The 20840-nt window shown below is 51.1% G+C and overlaps 1 protein-coding gene across 6 annotated transcripts in view; it reads left to right on the plus strand.

Moving 5' to 3' along the window:
* The first annotated feature begins 3338 nt into the window (after nt 1-3338).
* LOC102458062 (uncharacterized) overlaps nt 3339-20840 on the plus strand; it is a 51496-nt gene continuing 33994 nt past the window's right edge. The window contains exons 1-6 of one of the 6 annotated variants that reach the window (XM_075911457.2): nt 3340-4808; nt 12572-12640; nt 13030-13239; nt 13812-13834; nt 16634-16746; nt 16993-17025. In XM_075911457.2, the coding sequence (XP_075767572.2) occupies nt 4770-4808; nt 12572-12640; nt 13030-13239; nt 13812-13834; nt 16634-16746; nt 16993-17025 (487 nt within the window). In that variant the 5' untranslated portion in view covers nt 3340-4769. Of the gene's footprint in view, nt 4809-12571; nt 12641-13026; nt 13240-13811; nt 13835-16630; nt 16747-16992; nt 17026-20840 lie in introns of those variants that run through there. The other 5 variants (XM_075911456.2, XM_075911458.2, XM_075911459.2 and 2 more) reach the window with 5 other exon arrangements.

Genomic DNA, 20840 nt, shown 5'->3' on the forward strand with positions numbered 1-20840 from the left:
AACTAAAGCTATCACCTTTATTGTGCCTGAACAATGTTACCAAGGCAGCTGTAGTGATGCTGGCTGCTCTGGAGCTGGCAATTTGCCCATGTTGGAACATTGATCAGGATCGACCTGAAATGGCAATTAACGTCCTTGCACTTCAGGTGAAATTCCCTCCCTCCTTACCCAGCTAATCAACAGAAATGATGCCTGGCTTCTGAGTCAGTTGCATGGAATTGCTCATGTTCCAGTCACTGGAGAAGGCTGTGGGCTTGCCTGGGAGCCAAGTGTAACTGTACACCCACCTCTCTGAATGGAGACTGGGTTCTCACTAGCAGCTGGGGCCTGCCATGTTTTTGTGGAGCTGAAGTTGGATAGGTGGTAAATGGGCAAAATGCTAGAGGTTGGTAGATGGAGTGACGGGGTGTCGGGCGCTGGGTGGGTGAAGGTGTCCAGAGACAGTATTTTAGCAAACTATTCAGTAGGAACAGCAGCAGCCTCAGGCAGCTGTTCCTACTGAACTTCAATTGCAGCCATTCCTGTAGCTCAACCAGATGTCTCAACGGTGCCCCAGGTCACAATCCCTTCCCAGACTGCACCCCAATCTTCTGCCCCCTTCACATTCCAAATCCCTGTACTCCTGTCCCAGGTTACATCCCCCTCCCAGACTCTGAACCCCTTCCTACATCGTTCCTCCAGGTCAGAATCTTCTCCTCCACCCATACTCCCTTGCAGACCCTGTACTCCCTCCTGCACCCCAGTCCTCTGCCCCAGGTCACAATCTCCCAGAGTCCACACTCCTGCACCTCATTCCCTTACCCCAAGCTCCCTTCTGCACTCAACCTCCATCTCAGACCCCATGCCTCCTCTTATATCATAGAACAGAGTGGCCTTTGAACACTTACCAAATTCTTGGAGTGGCCCCAAATCAAAAATTATTGCCCACCCCGTCTTACTATTTAGGAGGAGTTCTTGATCAGACAAACTCTCTAAAGTATATAGTAGGTAAAATATTTATAAAGTGAGTATTCTACACTTTGTATTCTATGTTGTAATTGAAAACAATATATTTGAAAATGTAGAAGACATCAAAAATATTTAAATAGAATTCTATTATTGATTAACAACACACACGTTTAATTTCTTATCTCTTGATTGTCCTAGTTATTTTATCTCTGTATTGGACACTGGTGCAATGGCTGCAGGAATCCCCTCCATTTTTGGTATCCAAAATTCAATAAGGATACTGCTAAATTGGACAGAACTCAGATGTGAGCTACAATAATAAGGGATTAGAACGCATAGCTTGTAGTGATAGACATAAAGACAGTGCCATCTTTACTATATGCAGACTACACAGTTGCTTAGGGCACCCCAAAATGTGGGGCTTCATTGGGTCTTAATGTCCACTCACCCACCTCTTCCTATCCCTGTTCCGTGGTTCTGCTTCCTCCTTACAGGATCCAGTTAATGTAACAGTGAAAAAGCCTGCCAGAGCTAATAACACAGGCTGGCACACTATGGCTTAATAGGGAGCTAGATATGGGTCTTCTGAAGCTGGAGCCCAGCCCTCCCTTGTGCCCCCCTGCACGAGGGAGCCTGTGCTGGTGCTACACCAGACCTGGGCAAAACAATCTGACCTATGAACACAGCAGAATCCTCTGCCTTTTCTGTCCCTGCATGCTGCTCAGAAAAGCGGCTGCCAGGCTGTTTGTTTTTCCACAAAGTGGGAGGGGGGAGTACTGTACCCACCCCCAGCACAATCCCATTGGCTGGTTTCTGGCCAATGGAAGCTGCCTGTTTCAAGACTCGCACACAAAGCACCAATTCTCTCTCCCCTTAGACTCTTATTCACAGAGCACATGACTCTGGAATTCATTGTGGGGGCAAAACAGGCTCCTGAGAAACATGCTGGGCTACTGACCTGGAGTCTCACTGGTAAGTCTCCTGGTCAGAGCCTGCCTCTGGCACCCCTGCCCTTTCCTTCCCCCCCAGCATTCTGTCCCCCTCTTTAGCCCATAACCCCTCCCAGACCCTGCACCCTAGTCCTCTGCCCTAGATCACAATCCAAACTCCTGCTCCCCAATCCTGTGCCTCGGGTCACAACTGCCTTCTTCACCCAAACTCAGTGGCCCCGACCCAACAAAGGTTCCTCACCCCTGCCATAAATAAAGACAATGTTGAAACCTTTTGTGTTGGACGTGATATTTTACTTTATTTAAAAATTAATCCTGTCCAAGAAGCCCCCCGTTGAAGCCCTGCCCCATCTGGCCATAGTGTCTTAACACTCCTTAACCCTCTCACACGTCAACCCTGAGCCATCATACACCTGAGCCCCTGCTCTGATCCCCTCATATCCCACATCCCCAGACTCCTGCACCCCCACATCCTCAGTTCTCTGCCATAATATTCTTGCACCCCACACCTCAACCCAGTGCCCTGAGTCCATCATACAGCCAACCCCCCTGCCCTGAGTCCCTCAGACACCTCAACCCAGAGTCAAAGTTAGACTCGGGACTCACAATTTAGTAGATCACTCTGTTTATTAGCAAAGCGCTTCGCCAATATGGACAGGAAAGTGAGTTCCCCAAACAATGCCTGAGTCACCTTATTTCTGCAGGTAAAAAGTGTGTGAAACAAAAGATTACAAAAGGGTGCAAAACTAACAAGATTACCTGCGGTCAGTCATGTATCTCATTTCATTATTAAGCCTCAGCAATCTCCTGTTAATGTCTCACTTACAATCTTAAATGGAACCTATGTCTATCACCTAATGTCCCTCTTCCTGCTCCTGCTACATGCAGGCACACCTGGCCTTACTCTGATTCATTCTACTTTCTCACTCCACATCTCCAGCCCCCTGCCATAATACTCCTGCATCCCCCACGCTGCAACCATGTGCCCTTAGCAACCCATGCACCCAAACCCAGTTTCCTGTACCCCTGCATCTATAACCCCCTGCCATAAGATTGACAGAAGACAGCCTAAATTCATGCATGATGTTGGATTTGACCAGTTATGATGTAAATGTCAAAGAAATGCATGAAAAGATGCAGTAGCAGAAGTTCCATTAAAGTCTGTGGCTATGTTTACATTGCGCTTTTGTGTGCAAGAAATATGCAAATGAGGCAAAGCATGGAATATTGCCGTGCCTCATTTGCAGTGCTCGCCACCCGTGCAGAACTGCACGTTGCGCATGCGCAGTCAGTGCTGCGCAGCTGAGCCGGGCTAAAATTGTTGAGCCCTGCTCATTTGCATACTTAATGAGCAGGGCTCAACAATTTTAGCCTGGCTCGGCTGCGCAGCACTGACTGCGCATGCGCAACGTGCAGTTCTGCACGGGTGGCGAGCTTTTTTTCAGGAAGAACAGCTGCTTTTTTTCAGGAAGAACAGCTGTTGCGCTAGGGGGTTTTGTGCAAAAGCCTCTTGCACAAAAAGCAGCTGCTCATTAAGTATGCAAATGAGGTGCAACAATATTCCACGCTTCGCCTCATTTGCATATTTCTTGCGCAAACAGCGCAGTGTAGATATAGCCTGAGTGCAATGTTTCATTTGCAATTTACATTGTCAATTATCAATAATATTAAGTTGTATATTTTTATTCATGCAAATGGGCATTCTCATACAGCTTTTTGTTGACCACGTATTCTGAAGTTTGATGTAGTTTGGCTCTTTGGTTTGAAAAGTTTGCCAACTCCAGTATTAGCAGAATACTGAACCTGTGAAAGAGCCATTCAATTGGTAATGAAACCTTTTCACAGGCATTTGCTAACGCCAGGTATGTACTGTCAATTTCTGAATTTACTGTGTTTAGTCTACAGGACCTGAGTTTAAAATTTATTTTAAAAATACTTCATTAGTGTTTGCTGATTATAAAATCATCTCTAAAAATCATCCCCCCAGATTGTCATCAGACACTGGGACACTGGTTTAATAGTTCTGGTTAGGGCAACCATAAGGCTTTCCCTGCATAGAGGAAGGGATGCTTAGATCACAGTCTAAGTAAATGAGGAACAAATATTTAATAATAAGCTGGTCAATGTAGCAAACATTGTATCCTATGGCTGATAGTTCAAGCTACACAAATCCAGACTGGAAATAGGGCATGGATTACTGCCAAGGAAGCTGGTAATTAACCATTGGAACAGTTTTCCAGGGGTGGGGTTGAATTATCTGGTGCTATCAATATTGGCTATTTTTCTAAAAACTCTTCTCTAGGACTTATTTTTGGGAAGTAGGGCAGATGGAGTGATGCAGGAGCTCAGACAGAATATTCACAATTATCCCTGCAGGTCAGGGAATCTTGGCTTTGGTTGGAAAGAATCTTTTGCCTCCCCTCCATTTCCATTGTAACCCTGGAGCAAAGTCTGGCTGGAGCTGAGGGCTACTCCACTGAAGTTTCTGCGGCTTGGTCCCTCAGCAGGTCTTGATGTCAACAGGTAGGGAGATGCAGCTGCATCCTAGTCCAGGAGGACTCGTGTTTGCTCCAAGTTCTCCCAGCTGCAGCTCCAGCCCCTTCGTTCGCATCTGGAACGTGCAAGCTCAGGATCTTTCCCAGCTGGAACCCGACCTGGCAGTGGCGCTGGGGGACTGACCCCGGGGATCCTGATACCCCCATCCCCTGCCTGGGCCTCGCTCTTCTGGCGCCCTCCAGGTTGAGGAGCTGGGGCTGGAGCCACCGAGAGTCACAACCCCCCTGCGAAGGCCCCGCCCGCAGCCGAGCCAATCCGAAGGGGAGCCGCCCCCCCCAGCCCAGCCCGGCAGCCCTTTGTGCCGGCAGAGGAGCTATGGCCGGGGCGAGGAGCCGCAGGCAGCGGGGCAGCGAGGTGGGTCCTGCGCAGCGCGGGGCGGGCAGGGCTCGGCGGTGGCTGCAGCGGGCCGGGGGCTGCGAGCTCCCCGCGGGCGGAGAGAGGCCGCAGGCTGAGTCCCCGGGACCGGGCGGGTCGGGCTGGTGGATCAGAGCGAGGCCTGGGGAGGAGAGATCTCGAGGTCCCCGCGGCAGTTCTCCGAATGCGGCTGCTGCGGGCGCCCCGGCAGCGCCCTTCGGGCCGGGCCATGCGCTGGGCAGTGCGGCGAGGCCGCCTGCGAAGCCGGGGGGCGCCTGCCCCTGCGCGCCGCGCTCAGCGCTGGGGAGCTGGTCCGACACACGGGTCCGCTGTGGCCAAGAGCCAGGCGAGCTGCAGATGCAGGAATTGAACCGCTTCCGTGCGAGGGACGCGCCAAGAGGGGCCGTGGGGCCGGGCTCCCAGGGTGATGTCGGGGGGCTGGGGCAGAGGCAACCGAGGGTGTTATGCGAATTGGCGCCCCCTCTGCCCCCGCCCGCCAGCCAAATGCTGGGGCCCCAAACCTGGCGCGTAGCTGAGCTCGACCCTGGGAGGAGTGGGGGAGCTTGTACTGCATCTTACCTGAGCCCCTCCAGCTTGGGGCTGGGTCCCACAGCACTAACCCTTTGGCAGAGGTGGAGGGAGTGGGGCTGGGACAGAGGCGGGGAGGAGGTAGCTCCAGCGGGTGGTGGCAGGCAGTGGAGGAGCAGGTGAGCAGAGGGATGACAGGGGGAGTGTAGGGGAACTATACTGGCACCTCACTAGTGTGGCACCCAGGGGCCACTTGCCCTCCCCTGCACCCTCCTCACTACGCCACTGTAAATAATCCTCCTCTTAGGGTATTTATTGTTTAATGAATTACTTATTTTACTAACTACAGACATATACAGGCACGTACAAGATAGGGACTGGAGGTTTGTTCTTAAGTTGAATCTGTATGTAAGTCGGAACTGGCCTCGGCCGCTGCTGAAACTGATCAGTTTCAACAGCAGCTGAATCTGGATGCCAGTTCTGACTTACATACAGATTCAATTTAAGAAACCCAGGCGTCCCCAAGTCAGCTGCTGCTGAAACTGATCAGCGGCTGATTCCAGGAAGCCCGGGGCAGAGCAACTCTGCCTCAGGCTTCCTGTAGTCAGCCCCTGGTCGGTTTCAGCAGCGGCTGACTTGGGGATGCCTGGGGCAGAGCAGCTGGGGTGCTGCCGGGTTGGTACAGTAGCGCTGAGGAGCGGCGCTACGGGACCTACCGGCAGCGCCCCAGCTGCTCTGCCCCAGGCGTAGGCAAGAAAAGCCTGGTCTGCTGGGGAGGGAATGGGGGGCACTAGCTGCACCCCCCCCCCAGCAGACCAGGGAGACGTGGAGCAGATTTCCTCACCCAAGAGGACGGGGGCGGCAGGACTGCAGCGCATCTGGACGTCCCGCCGTTCCAGTCCTCCGGGGCGAGAAAAGCTCCGTTCGTAACTGCGGATCCGACGTAAATCGGATCCACGTAAGTCGGGGACTGCCTGTGTGTGTGTGTATATATATATATATAGTTTTGTGGTTTGCATTCTGTTCAATATTTTTTTCTCTTTAATTTGTTCATATCCCGTTCTCATTAGGTTCATGTCTTTTACATAAAAAATGTCAAATACTTACATGTAAGGTTTATAAAACATGAGAAAAGTTAATGTTATAAAACCTAAATATGAATTTCATCGCTATATTTCATTCAAGCATTTAAAACCACTGTTATAGCAAATGAGTAACACATTGCCTTCATGAATAAAAGTCAACAAGATTTTGAGCATATCAAATTTATTGTAATAGAGAGATAGCCGTGTTAGTTGTATCTTGGTAAAACAAAAAGAAAAAAAGTCTTTAAAGTGCTACATAACTAACAAGATCCCTAATAAATGTATTATAAGCAATCTGTAATGTTTCCTAACTGCCCATTTACTTACCTGGTTAACCTAATTGTTTTTCACATTATTGCACCGCAAAAAACTACATGAGAGTTATCAATGTAAGTGATTAACTTACCTGTTGAAATAACACTCCGAAAAACTTAAATAAAACTCACACACAACACACAGCCTTGCTTTCTTGAAGGCACTTGAAGCAATAAGGAGCCTAAGGCTGAGGATACCCTACAAGCCTGGCTTTGTCTGCCATGAGGACTTTTTCCTTCAGGCTGCTATGAGATTCTCTCCTTAAGTAAAGGAGAGAGGCAGGGGCGGTCCGTGCCTATAGGCAAACTAGGCAGCCGCCTAGGGTGCCAAGTTACATGGGGCGCCAAATTCCAAACCCTGCTCCTTCCATTTCCCCTTCCCTTTCCGGTGCCTTACCTGGAGCACGGCTTCCCTGCTGCCAGGAGGGGGTAAGTCCGTGGGGAGGTTTCCCCTGTGCCACGGGAGGGGAGGTGAGAGGTCGGCCCTGGGGGGGAGAGGAACGTGGGGGGGTTCCCCTGTGCCGTGGGGGGGGGGGAGGCCCCAGGGGAGAAGGAATGTGGGGGGGGTTCCCCTGTGCTGCAGGAGGGGGTCAGCCCAGGGGGAGAAGTAACATGGGGGTTCCCCTGCCCCGCGAGGGGGGGGTTGGCCCCGGGGGAGGAGGAACGCAGGGGGGGTTCCCCTGTGCTGCGGGGGGGAGGGGTTGGCCCCAGGGGAGGAGGAAAGTGGGGGGGGTTTCCTTGTGCTGCGGGAGGGGGTCAGCCCTGGGGGAGAAGTAATGTGGGGGGGTTTCCCCTGCCCCGCGGGAGGGGGGGTCGCCACGGGAGAGGCGCATGCCGGCTTCTCTTTGGGGGAGTGGGACCTTGGGAGGAGGCAGGTGCAGGGGACTCTCTCCCCAGCCCGGCACCCTGTTACCTCTCCCCCATCCCCAGCCCCTTGGCCCCCAGTCAACAGAACTCCATCCCCAGCCCCCCTCTCCCCAGCACAGAACCAAACCCCTCAGTCGATACCTGCCGTTGGGGGAGGGGGTGCCCGTTGCACGGTTCACCTTGGGCACCAGTTGCTGGCAGCTAGTCTAGGGCCGCCCCGGAGAGACGTCTCTCTCTCTGAGCTGCTCTTCCAGTTTCACACAAGCCACTCAACTGAAGCCATAGATACCAAGATTCAAGGCCAGCCTTGCCTTGAGCAGCCTGCCTCTCCAGGCACTCGCAGTCACAGCATCCGAACACGTGGAAGAGAAAGCCACGTGAATCCCAAGTCTCTGCTAGGACTGAGATGGAAAATTGGCAACAAAACGTGGGGAGATCTATCACCTCCTTTGGAATTGTGGTTCTGATTATCCAGCCCCAGCTGAGGCAGAGCTGGCACTGTGTGTATGTCTGATACGTTTTTACCAAAACTCCTGCCTGCCCATCTCACTAAAGGAAAAAGGGAGGCCAAAAGGATGGAAAATGATAGAAACTTTTGTATAAGCTTCAGAGGGGGAGCTGAGTTAGTCTTGTGCCGCGGGAGGGGGTCAGCTCCGGGGGAGAAGTAATTTTGGGGGGGTTTCCCCTGCCCCACGGGAGGGGGGGTCGCCACAAGAGAGGCTCATGCCGGCTTCTCTTTGGGGGGGTGGGACCTTGGGAGGAGGCAGGTGCAGGGGACTCTCTCCCCAGCCCGGCACCCTGTTACCTCTCCCCCCCCAGCCCCCAGAACTCCATCCCAGGCCCCCAGCCCCAGAACTCCAGCCCCAGAACTCCATGCTCGGCCCCACTTTCCTGTAGTAACCCCATGTGTGCCTCAGTTTCCCTGGGCACTGAACCTAGGTGGTAATGGGAATTTCAGTGTGACAGTCTTCCTCACATGGAAGATGGATGATGCTTTGTGTAACAATTACAGACCAGTAAATCTAACATCAGTACCGGGCAAAATAGTTGGCATGTGTGAATGCGCACCACCAGTAGAACCAAAAACTCTAGCTGTGGGCACTCTGCTAACAGTTGGGTGGCATACTGCCCGGGTGCATCTAGACTGGCAAGACTGGCTGCTTTTGCATAAAAACTTGCCAGCTGTCTACAATGGCTGCTGAATTTGCGCAGGAGCACTGATGTTCTAATGTAAGAATGAATTTGTGCTTCTTGCGCAAATACTTTGACGCTCCCGCTCAGGGATAAGCCCTCTTGCGCAAGAATACTTGTGCAAGAGGGCCAGTGTAGACAGGCACCTTAATTTTTTCCGTAAAAAACCCGATGGCTAAAATGGCCATTGAAGCTTTCTTGTGCAAATGCGCATCTGTACTGGGCACGGATGCTAGATGCTCTTTTGCGGAAATACTTTTAACGGAAAAACTTGCCAGTCTAGATGCAGTATAAAACTATGGTACGCCCACATCTTGAATACAGATGTGGTCTCCTCACCTCAAAAAAAGATATTTTGGCCTTGAAAAAGGTTCAGAAAAGGGCAACTAAAATGATTAGGGGTTTGGAATGGGTCCCATATGAGGAGAGGTTAAAGCGACTGGGACTTTTCAGTTTAGAAAAGAGGAGACTGAGGGGGGATATGATAGAGGTCTATAAAATCATGAGAGATGTGGAGAGGGCGGATGAAGAAAAGTTATTTATTAGTTCCCATAATAGAAGAACTAGAGGACACCAAATGAAATTAATGGGTAGCAGGTTTAAAACTACTAAAAGAAAGTTCTTCTTCACACAGCGTGTAGTCAACCTGTGGAACTCCTTGCCAGAGGAGGCTGTGAAGGCTAGGACTATAACAGAGTTTAAAGAGAAGCTAGATAATTTCATGGAGGTTAGGTCCATAAAAGGCTATTAGCCAGGGGATAGAATGGTGTCCATGGCCTCTGTTTGTCAGAGGCTGGAGAGGGATGGCAGGAGACAAATCGCTTGATCATTGTCTTTGGTCCACCCTCTCTGGGGCACCTGTTTCTGGCCACTGTCAGCAGACAGGCTACTGGGCTAGATGGACCTTTGGTCTGACCTAGTACTGCCGTTCTTATGTTCTTATGGCATTCAAATCTCTCTTGAGCGGCCACACAAGCACATTGCTGACAGGGAACACCGGTAAGGACCCCATCACCCTCAACACTGGAAACTAGAGCTGATAGAACTCTAGAAAATGTCCTTCATTCTATAGTAAAGAATAAAATTGTCAGACATATGGATGAATATAATTTGTTGGGGGAAAGGCAGCATAGTTTCTGTAAAAGGAAATCATGCCTTACTAATCTGCTAGATATGCATCTGACATGCATCTGACGAAGTGGGTCTTTGCCCATGAAAGCTTATGCTCCAACACTTCGGTTAGTCTATAAGGTGCCACAGGACTCCTCGTCGCTAATCTGCTAGAGTTCTTTGAGGGGGTCAACAAACATGGGGATAAGGGGGATCCAGTGGATATAGTGTAATTAGATTTCCAGAAAGCCTTTGACAAGGTTCCTCACCAAAGGCTTTTAAGTCAAGTAAGTTGTAATGGGATAAGAGGGAAGGTCCTTTCATGGATTGATAACTGGTTAAAAGACAGGCAACAATTCAGTGGCAACATTTGCAAGTGATACCAAATTGCTCAAGATAGTTAAGATCAAAGCAGACTGCGAATAGCTTCAAAAAGATCTCACCAAACTAAGTGATTGGGCAACTGACACAGGATGTGCCTCCGTCCTAGGGCATGATACCCCCGTGATACCAACCACACAATTTGGTGCCCCTGTACTGGTCTGGTCCGACTGTACTCTATGGCCCCCCCCCACCGGTTCGGCAACTCCCGTGTTGCCTGTGTGTTTTTGCTGGGATTCGTCGGGACGGTTCCCACTGCCTCAGCTACAACACTCTACGTGACGCCTAAAGACCGGCGTTTCCTCCCACGGGTGCAGGGAGGGCAAAAGGGGGGCCCGGGTCCACCCTCACTCACGGGCCCCAGCCCAGGGCCCTAAAGACTCGGATCAGTCTAGATCCGGTCCGGCTGACGGAGCTTCCTGCCGTAACGCGTCAGCCCACCAGCCCAACGAGGCTCTGCCCTGGGCTGCTTCCTTTCCCCACCCCCGGCTTCCCGGCGCCGGACGGCTCACCTTCCCTCTGTCCGACAGGCTGCTGACATGCAGAACAGGGACAGAGGACCGAAATCGCCGGCCCCTTACGCGCCCTCTCAGCCTCGCGGCTGTTCTCCGGGGACTCGCCCTCGGGCGTCTCTGAGCCTCTATCAGGCTCTACTCTCTCTCTCCAGGATATGGCGGTGGCGTTTTTAAATGACGCGCCGCTTCTGCCCTCCCTGACGTCACCAATGAGGGGGGGGGGCGGAGCTATCCTGCCTCCCCGCTGCGGCAGACGCACGAGGCAGGGGAACGCCCCAGCTCCCGCCCCCGCGCTTCCAGTCCACCGCCCGCCAGTCGGCCGGGTCAGCAAGCCCTGGCACAGCACAGGAGCATGCCGTGCACCGCCAGGCTGCCTCCCTTCCGATGCCGAGCAGCGCCTGCTCGGCAGGAGTCTCAGTGCGGGGTGAGGATGCCCCGTCACACCCTTATTCAGGGACAATACAGCCCCACAGACCTAGCCCAAAAGTTCAGTGCCCCTGCTTCAGGGGAAATATGGCCCACAGGCCTAGCCCAAAAGTTCAATGTCCCTGCTTCAGGGGAAATATGGCCCACAGGCCTAGTCCAAAAGTTCAATGTCCCTTACTCAGGGAAAATATGGCCCCATGGTTTACTCCAAAAGTCTAGTGGCCTAGTTGCCTGAGTAGCCGGTGTGCTCTCCCTGGCTATTGGAGAGCCTACCACCAGTTTGGGTGAGTGTAGGGGGACTTGAGCTCTCCCACTCCACTTGGGGCCAGTGTAGGACTGCCCCATTGACCCCATATTCCCCAAAGCACTTTCACCGTTAAAGTGTAGCAACAGCCCTGAGGCTGTTGCTACACTTCAAAAGCGAAAGAGCCCTTATCGACTTTGCATTGACTATTCAATTAGCCAGTTAATCAAAATTTTACAACGCTAGTTGCCCAGAGGGGATGGAGTACACAGGCTTCTTTATTGCAGATACTCGTTTCACCTCAAACCCCTAGTGAGCAACGAATTAACCACAGGTTTACCTTTGTATCTTAATTAGTATGTAAATACATTTATCAACTACATCGCACTGTAAGCCCTCTTTCAGTAATATGAACACCCATATAATGCATAATCATAACCACGTGATGAATATAATTGTACCCATCCCTGTTTACAGCCTTTTAGTTGAGGTAAGCAGTTCTCATATCACACAACTCCTTGAATCAGCAACTTACAAGGGGGAAAAGATATGTGATCCTGAATGTACACTTCAGAGCTAATAGGAACAAGTAAGGGGTTAACAATGCTATCTTCCTTAACACAGAACGTTCATTAAAAGTACAACTATCCAGAGCAAGTAGGAAATGAGGAATCAAAAAGTCTATAAATCAATAGGAGCAGTGTCTGATTAAGCCATGCCCCATTGCCATGGTTACAACTGCTAAGACTCCTTCTTTAACCCTTACATACCCCAATATTTTGCTGGTACATTGGGGTTGAAGCTGGGGAAGTGGGGGAATGCCTGAAGTTGGTTGTTTAGGATGTGGGTGGGGCACATTTTGGGCTGAGGGCTTGTACCCCTGTCACTTCACCACGGTGTCCTGTGTCTTCCTTGGAAAACCTGACTGCTTTCACTGCTTCCATGAGATCTTTCTTGCTGAGGCTTAACTGTATCTGGCAAGAAAGTCTGAGTCCCAGGAGCTCTGTACAGGCAAGGGCAGGGCAGGATTCGGCCCTGAAATCTGGAAGTTGTGAGGCTCTGTGGAGTAGTTTGTGACTCCCTTCCACCCTGTTTCTTTCAGGAGGTACCAGGAGAGCATCTGGCTTGTCTGCAAAAAGCTGAGGAGGAGAGGCAAAGCGTAGACCTGCTGGTAGGTGCCTAGAGCCCCTTGCCTCTCAGGGTTGCCTGGGATTAGAGTACCCTGAGTGACATGGAAATGCAGGACTCACCCTGCCAGTCTCAGCCAGGAAAGCATCCACATTGGAGCCCAGGGACGAGGTCAGGCTCAAACATGGGAGCAGCCTGATGTGTTTAGGTTTCAAGAGGCTCCAATGCAAGAGAGTGTCAGTCTGTGGCATGGACAGACCCTGCACAAGGGCTGTGGAGATATTATAGTGACCAGAGTTCCTTTCTAGCACCTAAGGGAGATGGAGAGGAGAGGAAATGCGGGTGAGCAGCCGAAGAGTTGGGTGGAGTGCAGTTGAGAGGCACAGTTCTGAATCTCCCCTGTTACAAGCCACCCTCTCCCCGGGGTTGCAGAAACAGACGGAAGCTGAGAGGCAGAAGATCCTTGCGGAGTGGAAGGAGCTGCGAGACTTTCTGGAGGAGCAGGAGCAGCTCCTGCTAGCCCAGCTGGAAGAGCTAGCCAGAGACATTGTCAAGAGAAGAGATGAGGGCGTGTCCAGGCGATCCAGGGAGATTTTCCTGCTTGGAGAGAAGGGCCAGCAGCCGTGGAGCCAGTCCCTGCAGGTCAGACTGGGTTATGGCAGTGAGAATATGCAGTTTCTTAGTCCTACGGTCCAATGCACTTCACAGAGTGGGGTCAGGGCATTAGGGGAAAGGGTACAGCCCTGCCCACAGTTACATACTGAGTCTGTGGCACAGCCGGGAATGGGACCTGGGATCCCTGGGTGGGTAACCCCACTGTGCTGTAAATGTCTATCTGCATGAGTGACATTTCCAGCCCACCCTCCCTCTGCCAGGTCTAAGGCTCCATGTCGTCCCAGGTTAGTGGGCTCAGTAGAGTGAGAGAACTTCATGGGTCTCGGCACTAGGGGAAATTTCACTCTCAATGTAGCAAACAGTCTCTCCCTTTAAAATGCCTGGGGAGAGTTTCCCTCCAGCAAGCTCCTAGCTGGGTTGCTGAGAGCAGAAGTCCCAGCTGAGTGGAAGCAGTTGGGAGGTTTTCTCTGAGTGTGAACCTGAGTGTCTGAAATTCCCCAAAGACCTGAGGCTTCAGTGATGATTCCCCTGCAGAACCGGAGGCCTCCCTAGTCTGAGGCACAGCCACTGACTTGCCTCTTCTTTCTCTCCCTCTGCAGGGGGCAGGAAGCACTGAGAGCAGGTATGTCACCTCCTTTGCTTGTCAAGCACACTGACTCGCGCTTCCCCTGCTGGGACTCACGGGTAGAATGCCTGTGAGCGTGTCTTTCCTTAGCGGCTGCCTGAGGAAGGAGACGAGCATGGGGCTGTCTGAGAGCGAATGAGGACTGGCCTACATAGGGCCTGTGAGCCCCACCCAGCCACATCGTGTGTCGCAGCATGCAGAATCTCATATTTGGTCTTTTTAAAGTAGATTGCAAAGCAAACTTCCCAAATGCAAGTGGAGGCAGTGCTGCCTTGCTAAGGGCTTGTCTAGACTTCAAATGGTGCAGCAGTACTGCTGCATGTGTTCAATGTAGACACTCCTTATGGCAAGGGTCAGCAACCTATGGCTCTCAAGCCAAATATGGCTCAGTACAGAATCAAATGTGGCTCTTTTGTCATTCCCAACACACATGCAACTTTCTACATTAAAATGAAAAACTAATTCAAAAATTTAAAAATGCCTAATTACTCATGTCAAGATGGTCTTTTTTTGGTCTATTTCACCTTTAGCCAGAGGTGAAAGTAAAGTGGTGCACCGCGGCTGTGCAGTTGAAAAACTGTCTGGGGCATGCTGCTCATTTAAAGGACCGTCTGAGAGCGTGCTGTAGGGGTACACGGGTTGTGATGGACCGGGCCGATTCTGGGCACTGCTGACGGCGTCTGCTCATGGCGAATTGCTCAAAACCAGGGCTGCTTACAGCCCCAGGCTGGGCACTTTTCCCAAATAGGCCACAAACCAGTCGCACCAAGTGCTTCAGCTGTCAATCTGGCCAGCAGGAAACCTCACGAGCAAAACCCCTCAGACACCCCAGCTCTCCTTGTGCCACAGTCAGCCCCAGGCCGTACACACAGGTGAGGGGTTATAGAACCCAATCTCACCTACCCCGAACGGGTCTCCCCAATCCCAAAGAACCAGTCACAAATCCCCAGTCAGTTTACGCTTTGGGATCTTACAAGATCATGCTGGGCCAGTCCTTTAGAATCTAAAATCTAAAGGTTTATTAATAAAAGAAAGAACAGGTTGAGAGTAAGTGTTGTTAAGGAAATTACATGACATGCACCAATCACCAAGTTCTTGATGCAGGCTCTTAGCAGAGATGTTTTAAACTGCTAGCTTAAACATCTCTGGTGTACATCCTATGTCAGGAGGGGTCAGCAATCCTTCATGGGTCTCTGTCCCTCACAAGGCTGCATCTGGGGTCAGTAGCAGAATGGAAGACAAGATGGAGTCTGCCTCATGGCACTTTATATCCATCTCTGATGCTTTCTAAGCTGGAGCGGGTCACGTGGCCAAGTGACCTATCCCTGTGTCCCATGTCAGCAGCCATGATATTGGCTGATTTGCAGGTCTCCAGAGTATCCCTCAGGTGTGAATTGGGCACCTTGAGAGCCATTGTTCCTGGAGCCTCGCCAATTAGCATAGTCATTGACTGAACAATTGCTCTTTACAACAGGCAGTCCAGAGCCCATTGCTCTATCTCAGACAAAGAACATTCCTAGTATAAGCACAGAGTCCATATTCATAACTTCACATACAGGTATCACACAAGTACATGAATAGCATACATAGAATCAGTAGAACACAAGCTTTCCTTTGACACCTCACATGGCCCCCTTTGTAAAGACTTTGGGGCAAACACCCCCCCATGGGTGCAGCAGTGATCTGGCTGCTCCCCTTAAAATCCAATAACATGACACGGATATGCTCTCAGCTTGGCTAGCGAGAGGAGCTGGCAGCAGCAGATGCCTGCATCTGGCCACGGTGACCCGGCTACAGCCCCCATCTGACTGCTGTGGTCTGTCCCTAGCCTCTGTGCAGCAACAGCCCAGCCAACAAGGCCCCAACCAGGGCCCAGCTCCCATCTGGCTGCAACATCCTATCCTGGCCTCAATCCCCTGAGGTCTGGCCCCATCTGGCCACCGGAAGGGCTGTCAGTGGCCCCCCCTCCTGCTGCAGCATCGGTAGGAGAGAAGGCCACAATCTGGCTGCGACGATCCTGGCCCAGCCCCTCATCAAGCCACTGTGCCCTGCCCTGCTTGCTGCACCTCTCACATACCCCAATCCCCTTCCCTGAGCCCCTTATGCACCCTAGTCCTGATTCCTGCACCCCCTTGTCAACAAACTCCACCCCCAGCGGCAGCAGAAGTCCCATTAAATAAAGTGTGTGAGGACAATGTTTCATTGATGCTACTATTAATGATCATGTCTATTATCAATAATATTAAGTTGTATATTTTCAGTTATGCAAATGGGATTCTTATACTGGCTCTTTGTTGACCACTTGTTCTGAATTTTGACGTAATTTGGCTCTTTAGTTTGAAAAGGTTGCCAACCCCTGCCCTATGGCAACATTGGCATAGGTAACTCACCTCCCCAACAGGCAGTAGCTAGGGAGTTGGAAGGTTTCCTCCATGGCCCTAGCAGTGTATGCTCAGGGACTTCTATACCTGGCTCAGAGGTGTGGATTTTTCACACCTCTCAACCACTTAATAGTCTAGTGTAGACCTGGCCTGAGTTTGTGAAATATCTTGAAACCCTGGCTCAGAGATGTGTGTATCTTCTTGGTGTGTCAGCAGAGATGCTAGCGCTTGGATGTCACCACAGCAGGTGGGCTGGGGTGAGGAGAGGAGTGAAGTCTCTGAGGGGAGGGGGACTGAGTGCAGGTGATATCTGAGACAACAAAGCTCTGATGCAGCTTTCCCAGAGTCTGGGGGCTGCTGGGCTTTGGCATTGGGGATTGGAGCCACGTCTCACTCTTCCTACTTTCCTCAGCAGGGAAGATGAGCCATTGCAGAAGCCAGAGCAGGGGTTTGCAGAACTGGAGAAGAGACTCAGCAATTTCTCTCTGAAAAGTGCCATCCTGCAGGAGGTGCTGCTGGGATTCAAAGGTGAACTGGAATTTGTCAGGTTCATCCTTCTAGCTGGGGAGGAGTCAGGGACTCTCATGATGTCACTGACCCTGGGGCTCTTTCTCACTGGTCCAGCTCAGGGACTTGCCCATGTGAGTAACCCTGTGGGGCTAGCTCAGCTGGTGCTCTGTGGCATCATCTTGTCATGAAAAGCAGTTACGTGACTAACCAATCGGAATAGACTCATGAATGTGAAGGCCTGAATTTTCACCTCTTCTTCCCCAGAGACGCTGCGCCTGGAGCTGGAGAACGACTCAGGTACGTTTCTGTGTCTTGTGGGAAGGTTTCAGACCAAAACCATTTTGGGTACAGGAAATCGCTGCCTGAGAGAGGTGGAACAGTGACTGCCTAGTTGACACCTGATGCCTGGGCGGGGAGTGTTAGAGTGAATCCTGACCTGGCGGGTGCATTTCCTTTGGAGAAAAGGAACAAGAACCTGAATGGTGTGAAATGGAGAAAAGAGGGAAACGTCCATATCCAGTGCAGTCTGCTGCTTTAACAAGCAATTGAAAACAGCCATAGGCAAGCAGCAGAGTCTCAGGAGTGAGTGGTGTTACCAGATTTGCCCAATACTCTGGGGTATGCTCATTTATTAGGGTTACTCTTATGGGACTGGGGGGAGGTTAACAAGTCTATCAGGGTATGTCTACACTACCCCGCTAGTTCGAACTAGCGGGGAAATGTATGCATACCGAACTTGCTAATGAAGCCCGGGAGGCGTACAGATAGTTCAGAATAACTACCTAGTTCGAACTATCTAGCCCGTGCCGCATGTAGCCGCGCGGCACGGGGTTCACACTAGCCGGCTTTTAAAAATGGCGGCGCCGGCTTTATGCTAATGAAGCCCGGGAAATTCAAATCCCGGGCTTCATTAGCAAGTTCGGTATGCATAGATTACCCCGCTAGTTCAAACTAGCGGGGTAGTGTAGACATACCCTCAGTGTGCTGCTTGTGCTTACTTGTGCTCTCATATGCAGTTGAATTCTCCCTACTGCCAATTCCCCCTCCCACCGGAGCTCTCCTGCAGGGACTAGATACCTCAGGATGGGGTTCTTCCCACCTTAGCAACACACAAACACTCACACCCACTAACAGAGCACGCCTGAGAGGACTGGGTACTCAGCACTCACAGGCTGACCCCTCATATGTCCCTGGACTCAGCAGGCTGGGTTTCACAGCAATGCCACACTGCACCCTCATGAGCCTTTGGACTCAGTGGGCTGGATTAAACAGCACTTTAAGCTGCCATCCTCATATGCCCCCAGGTTCAGCACTTCCCTATCCCCACTTTCACACCACAGTCATTCGCAGGTAAACCGCATGATGAGCAAACCCCACAGGATTTTGGGCACTACAGGGATCTTCAGCTTGGGTACAAGCAGCGTTGTTGCAGAGCGAATGGGGAAGCCAGAACAACACCCCTTGAAGAAGAGTGAGTGAAAGAGAAAGAAAGAGAGAGACCAGCCAGCTTAACTATGACAATTATTTATTATATGTTCATCTCAATATATATATAGGAAGCCAAACACACAAAACAGTTATAATATTAAATCTAGATTGAAACTGATTACAAATGTTAGGGCTAGCTAATCATATAACAGTTTACATAGGGCAGAGTCAGGAGGCTAGGCTTAGAGGGTATGTCTAGACTACAGGCTTTTGTCGACAGAAGTTTTGTTGACAGATACTGTCGACAAAGAGCGTCTAGACGACATCCAGTTCTGTCGACAAAGCGAGCCACTTTGTCGACATGACAGTGTAGATGCAATAACGCCTTCTGGCGACAGACCTCTGTTGACAAAAGGCGTTATTCCTCGTAGAATGAGGTTTACAGCCATTGACAAAACTGCCGAGTTCTGTCAATGTTATGTCAACAGAACTCAGCGGCAGTATAGACACAGGTATAGTTTTGACAAAAGTCCACTTTTGTCGACGAAACCCTGTAGTCTACACATACCCAGAGCGAGGTAGTTGGGTGGGAGGGGGGAGAAAGACAGAGAGAGAGAGAGACACCTCACCACTCCGTGGAGCTTGCATTGATTGTGGTTCCCAGATAGTGATGGGAGCTGGGGGTCCAGAGGGCAGGAGACAAGCAGAGCAGAGCCCCTAGCACGATCAGACAGGAGATGCAGAAGTCTCAATGGAACTGATGCAGTTTAAATCCAGGTATCAGAACAGTTTTTCTTGAGTGAGGGTAGGAGTTCTTATAGGGCTAGGACAATAGTTCAAGAGAACACTGGATTTGTTTATGGGTAAACAGAGGCGAGACAATAGAGACTGATCACACCTGGTTCTGGGTGATATTCCTTGAAGAAGCTCACAAAGCAACTAGGCAGTTTCAGTATTTTAGGTGTCAATAGGATCCGTTACTAGAATTGGTCTGATAATGACTAATTTGGGTGTGAGCAGGCCTGGGTTCATTAGCATCTGGAGCAGGGATTTCCCATCAGTCACTGCTTCTCTGCTTTCAGTATCCCATAGTTCAGTGCGGTTCCTGCTTTGGAAGAGCTGGTCTCCATTCTGTATGCTAATGGAGATGACTCTCTGCTCTATCTTCCATACAGATGAGGCTGGAGTGTTTCTTTAACTGTATCACCCTTGTCTGAAGCAGTTTAGGTGGGTCTTCCCTGGCCTTCTCATTGCTTTGTCTTTGATTCTAGCAGAGGACTGAGAGAAGGGGATGGTTTTCCATGAGTGTCACTCCCTGGCTCCCCAAGAGCATAGGGCTGGTAGGTAACGGTGGTACTTACCCACAAAGCTTATACCCTAATACATCTGTTAGGGTATGTCTACACAGCAAAATTATTTTGAAATAACAGCCCTTATTCTGAAATAATTTTCCTAGCATCTACACATCCAAACCGCTATTTCGAAATAAATTCGAAATAGTGGAGTGCTTATTTCGAATTTGGTAAACCTCATTCTATGAGGAATAACACCAAATTCAAAATACGTGCTCTGTAGACACTTATTTTGAAATAGGGGGCCTCCAGCCTTCCTAGGGTGCCCTGGTGGCCACTCCAGCCTCAACCAAGAACACTCCCCTCACTCCCCGGAGCCCTTAAAGGGGTAGACTCTGGCCACAGTGCCTGTGCCAGCTCCAAGCCTGCCAGCCCAGAGCCAGCAGTCACCCTGACGCAGTGGCCCCAAAACATGAGCCAGCAAGTCATTGGCAGCCAGCCCTCCGCCGCTCCCCAGGAGCAGTCGGCCAGCTCCCAGGAGCCTGCTAGGGCCTGGAGAAGGCAGGCGCCTTCCTGACCCAGGGCGGAGATCATGGACCTTATTCAGGTTTGGGGGAAATGCCCCCAGCGTCCATGATCTCCGCACTAGATGGAGGAATGTGGCCGTCTATGGCAGGAGAGCTGCCAGCCTGGCCACCAAAGACCACATGCGAACCCAGGAGCAGGTTCGCATGAAAATCAAGTTGGTCCTGCAAGACCCCCCAACCCTGAGCTTCCTCTCCCCTTGCTTCCCTCCTCTCAGGTTTCCCCCTCCCCTCTCCCACCTCCTTTCCTCAGTCTCACCAGAGTTTCATTCCCCCCCACTCCCCAATTTTGTTAAATAAAGACAGTTTGTGTTTATGAAAAAAAAGTGTATTTTATTTTACATCAGGAAGGGGCCGGAGGGAGGGGGTAAGTGGAAGGACTTGAGGGAGGAATGAGGCACAACCCCCAGTGGGGCAGGAGGCTCTTAGTGCTCCTCAGGGTAGAAGCTTTCCCTCAAGGCATCCTGGATACTGACATCCCCCCAATGGACCTCCCGGATGGCAGCCTGCAGAAAGTGCAGCCAGGCTCGCAGCAACGTGTCCAAGAGAAGCACCAGAGTGCCCAGGTGCAGCTCTGGCTCCATGTTGCAGAGTGCTGTGGTGTCCCGAGTGAGGGCAACCAGAGCACACAGAGATAAAATGCTTTGCTGGCCCTCATCGAGGTAGGCAAGCAAGCAGGAAAAGCTAAGAACCAGCTGTCCAGGGGGGTCCCTTTAAGCACAGGCCTCAGATAGCCTCAGGCAGCAGCCACACAAATTAAATCCTGACCTGATGACCTGCTGGACCTGGTTCCGGCCGGCCTTAAATG

This window comes from Pelodiscus sinensis, chromosome 29 (assembly GCF_052426305.1).
Source record: "Pelodiscus sinensis isolate ZL-2025 chromosome 29, ASM5242630v1, whole genome shotgun sequence".
Lineage (NCBI taxonomy): Eukaryota > Metazoa > Chordata > Testudines > Trionychidae > Pelodiscus > Pelodiscus sinensis.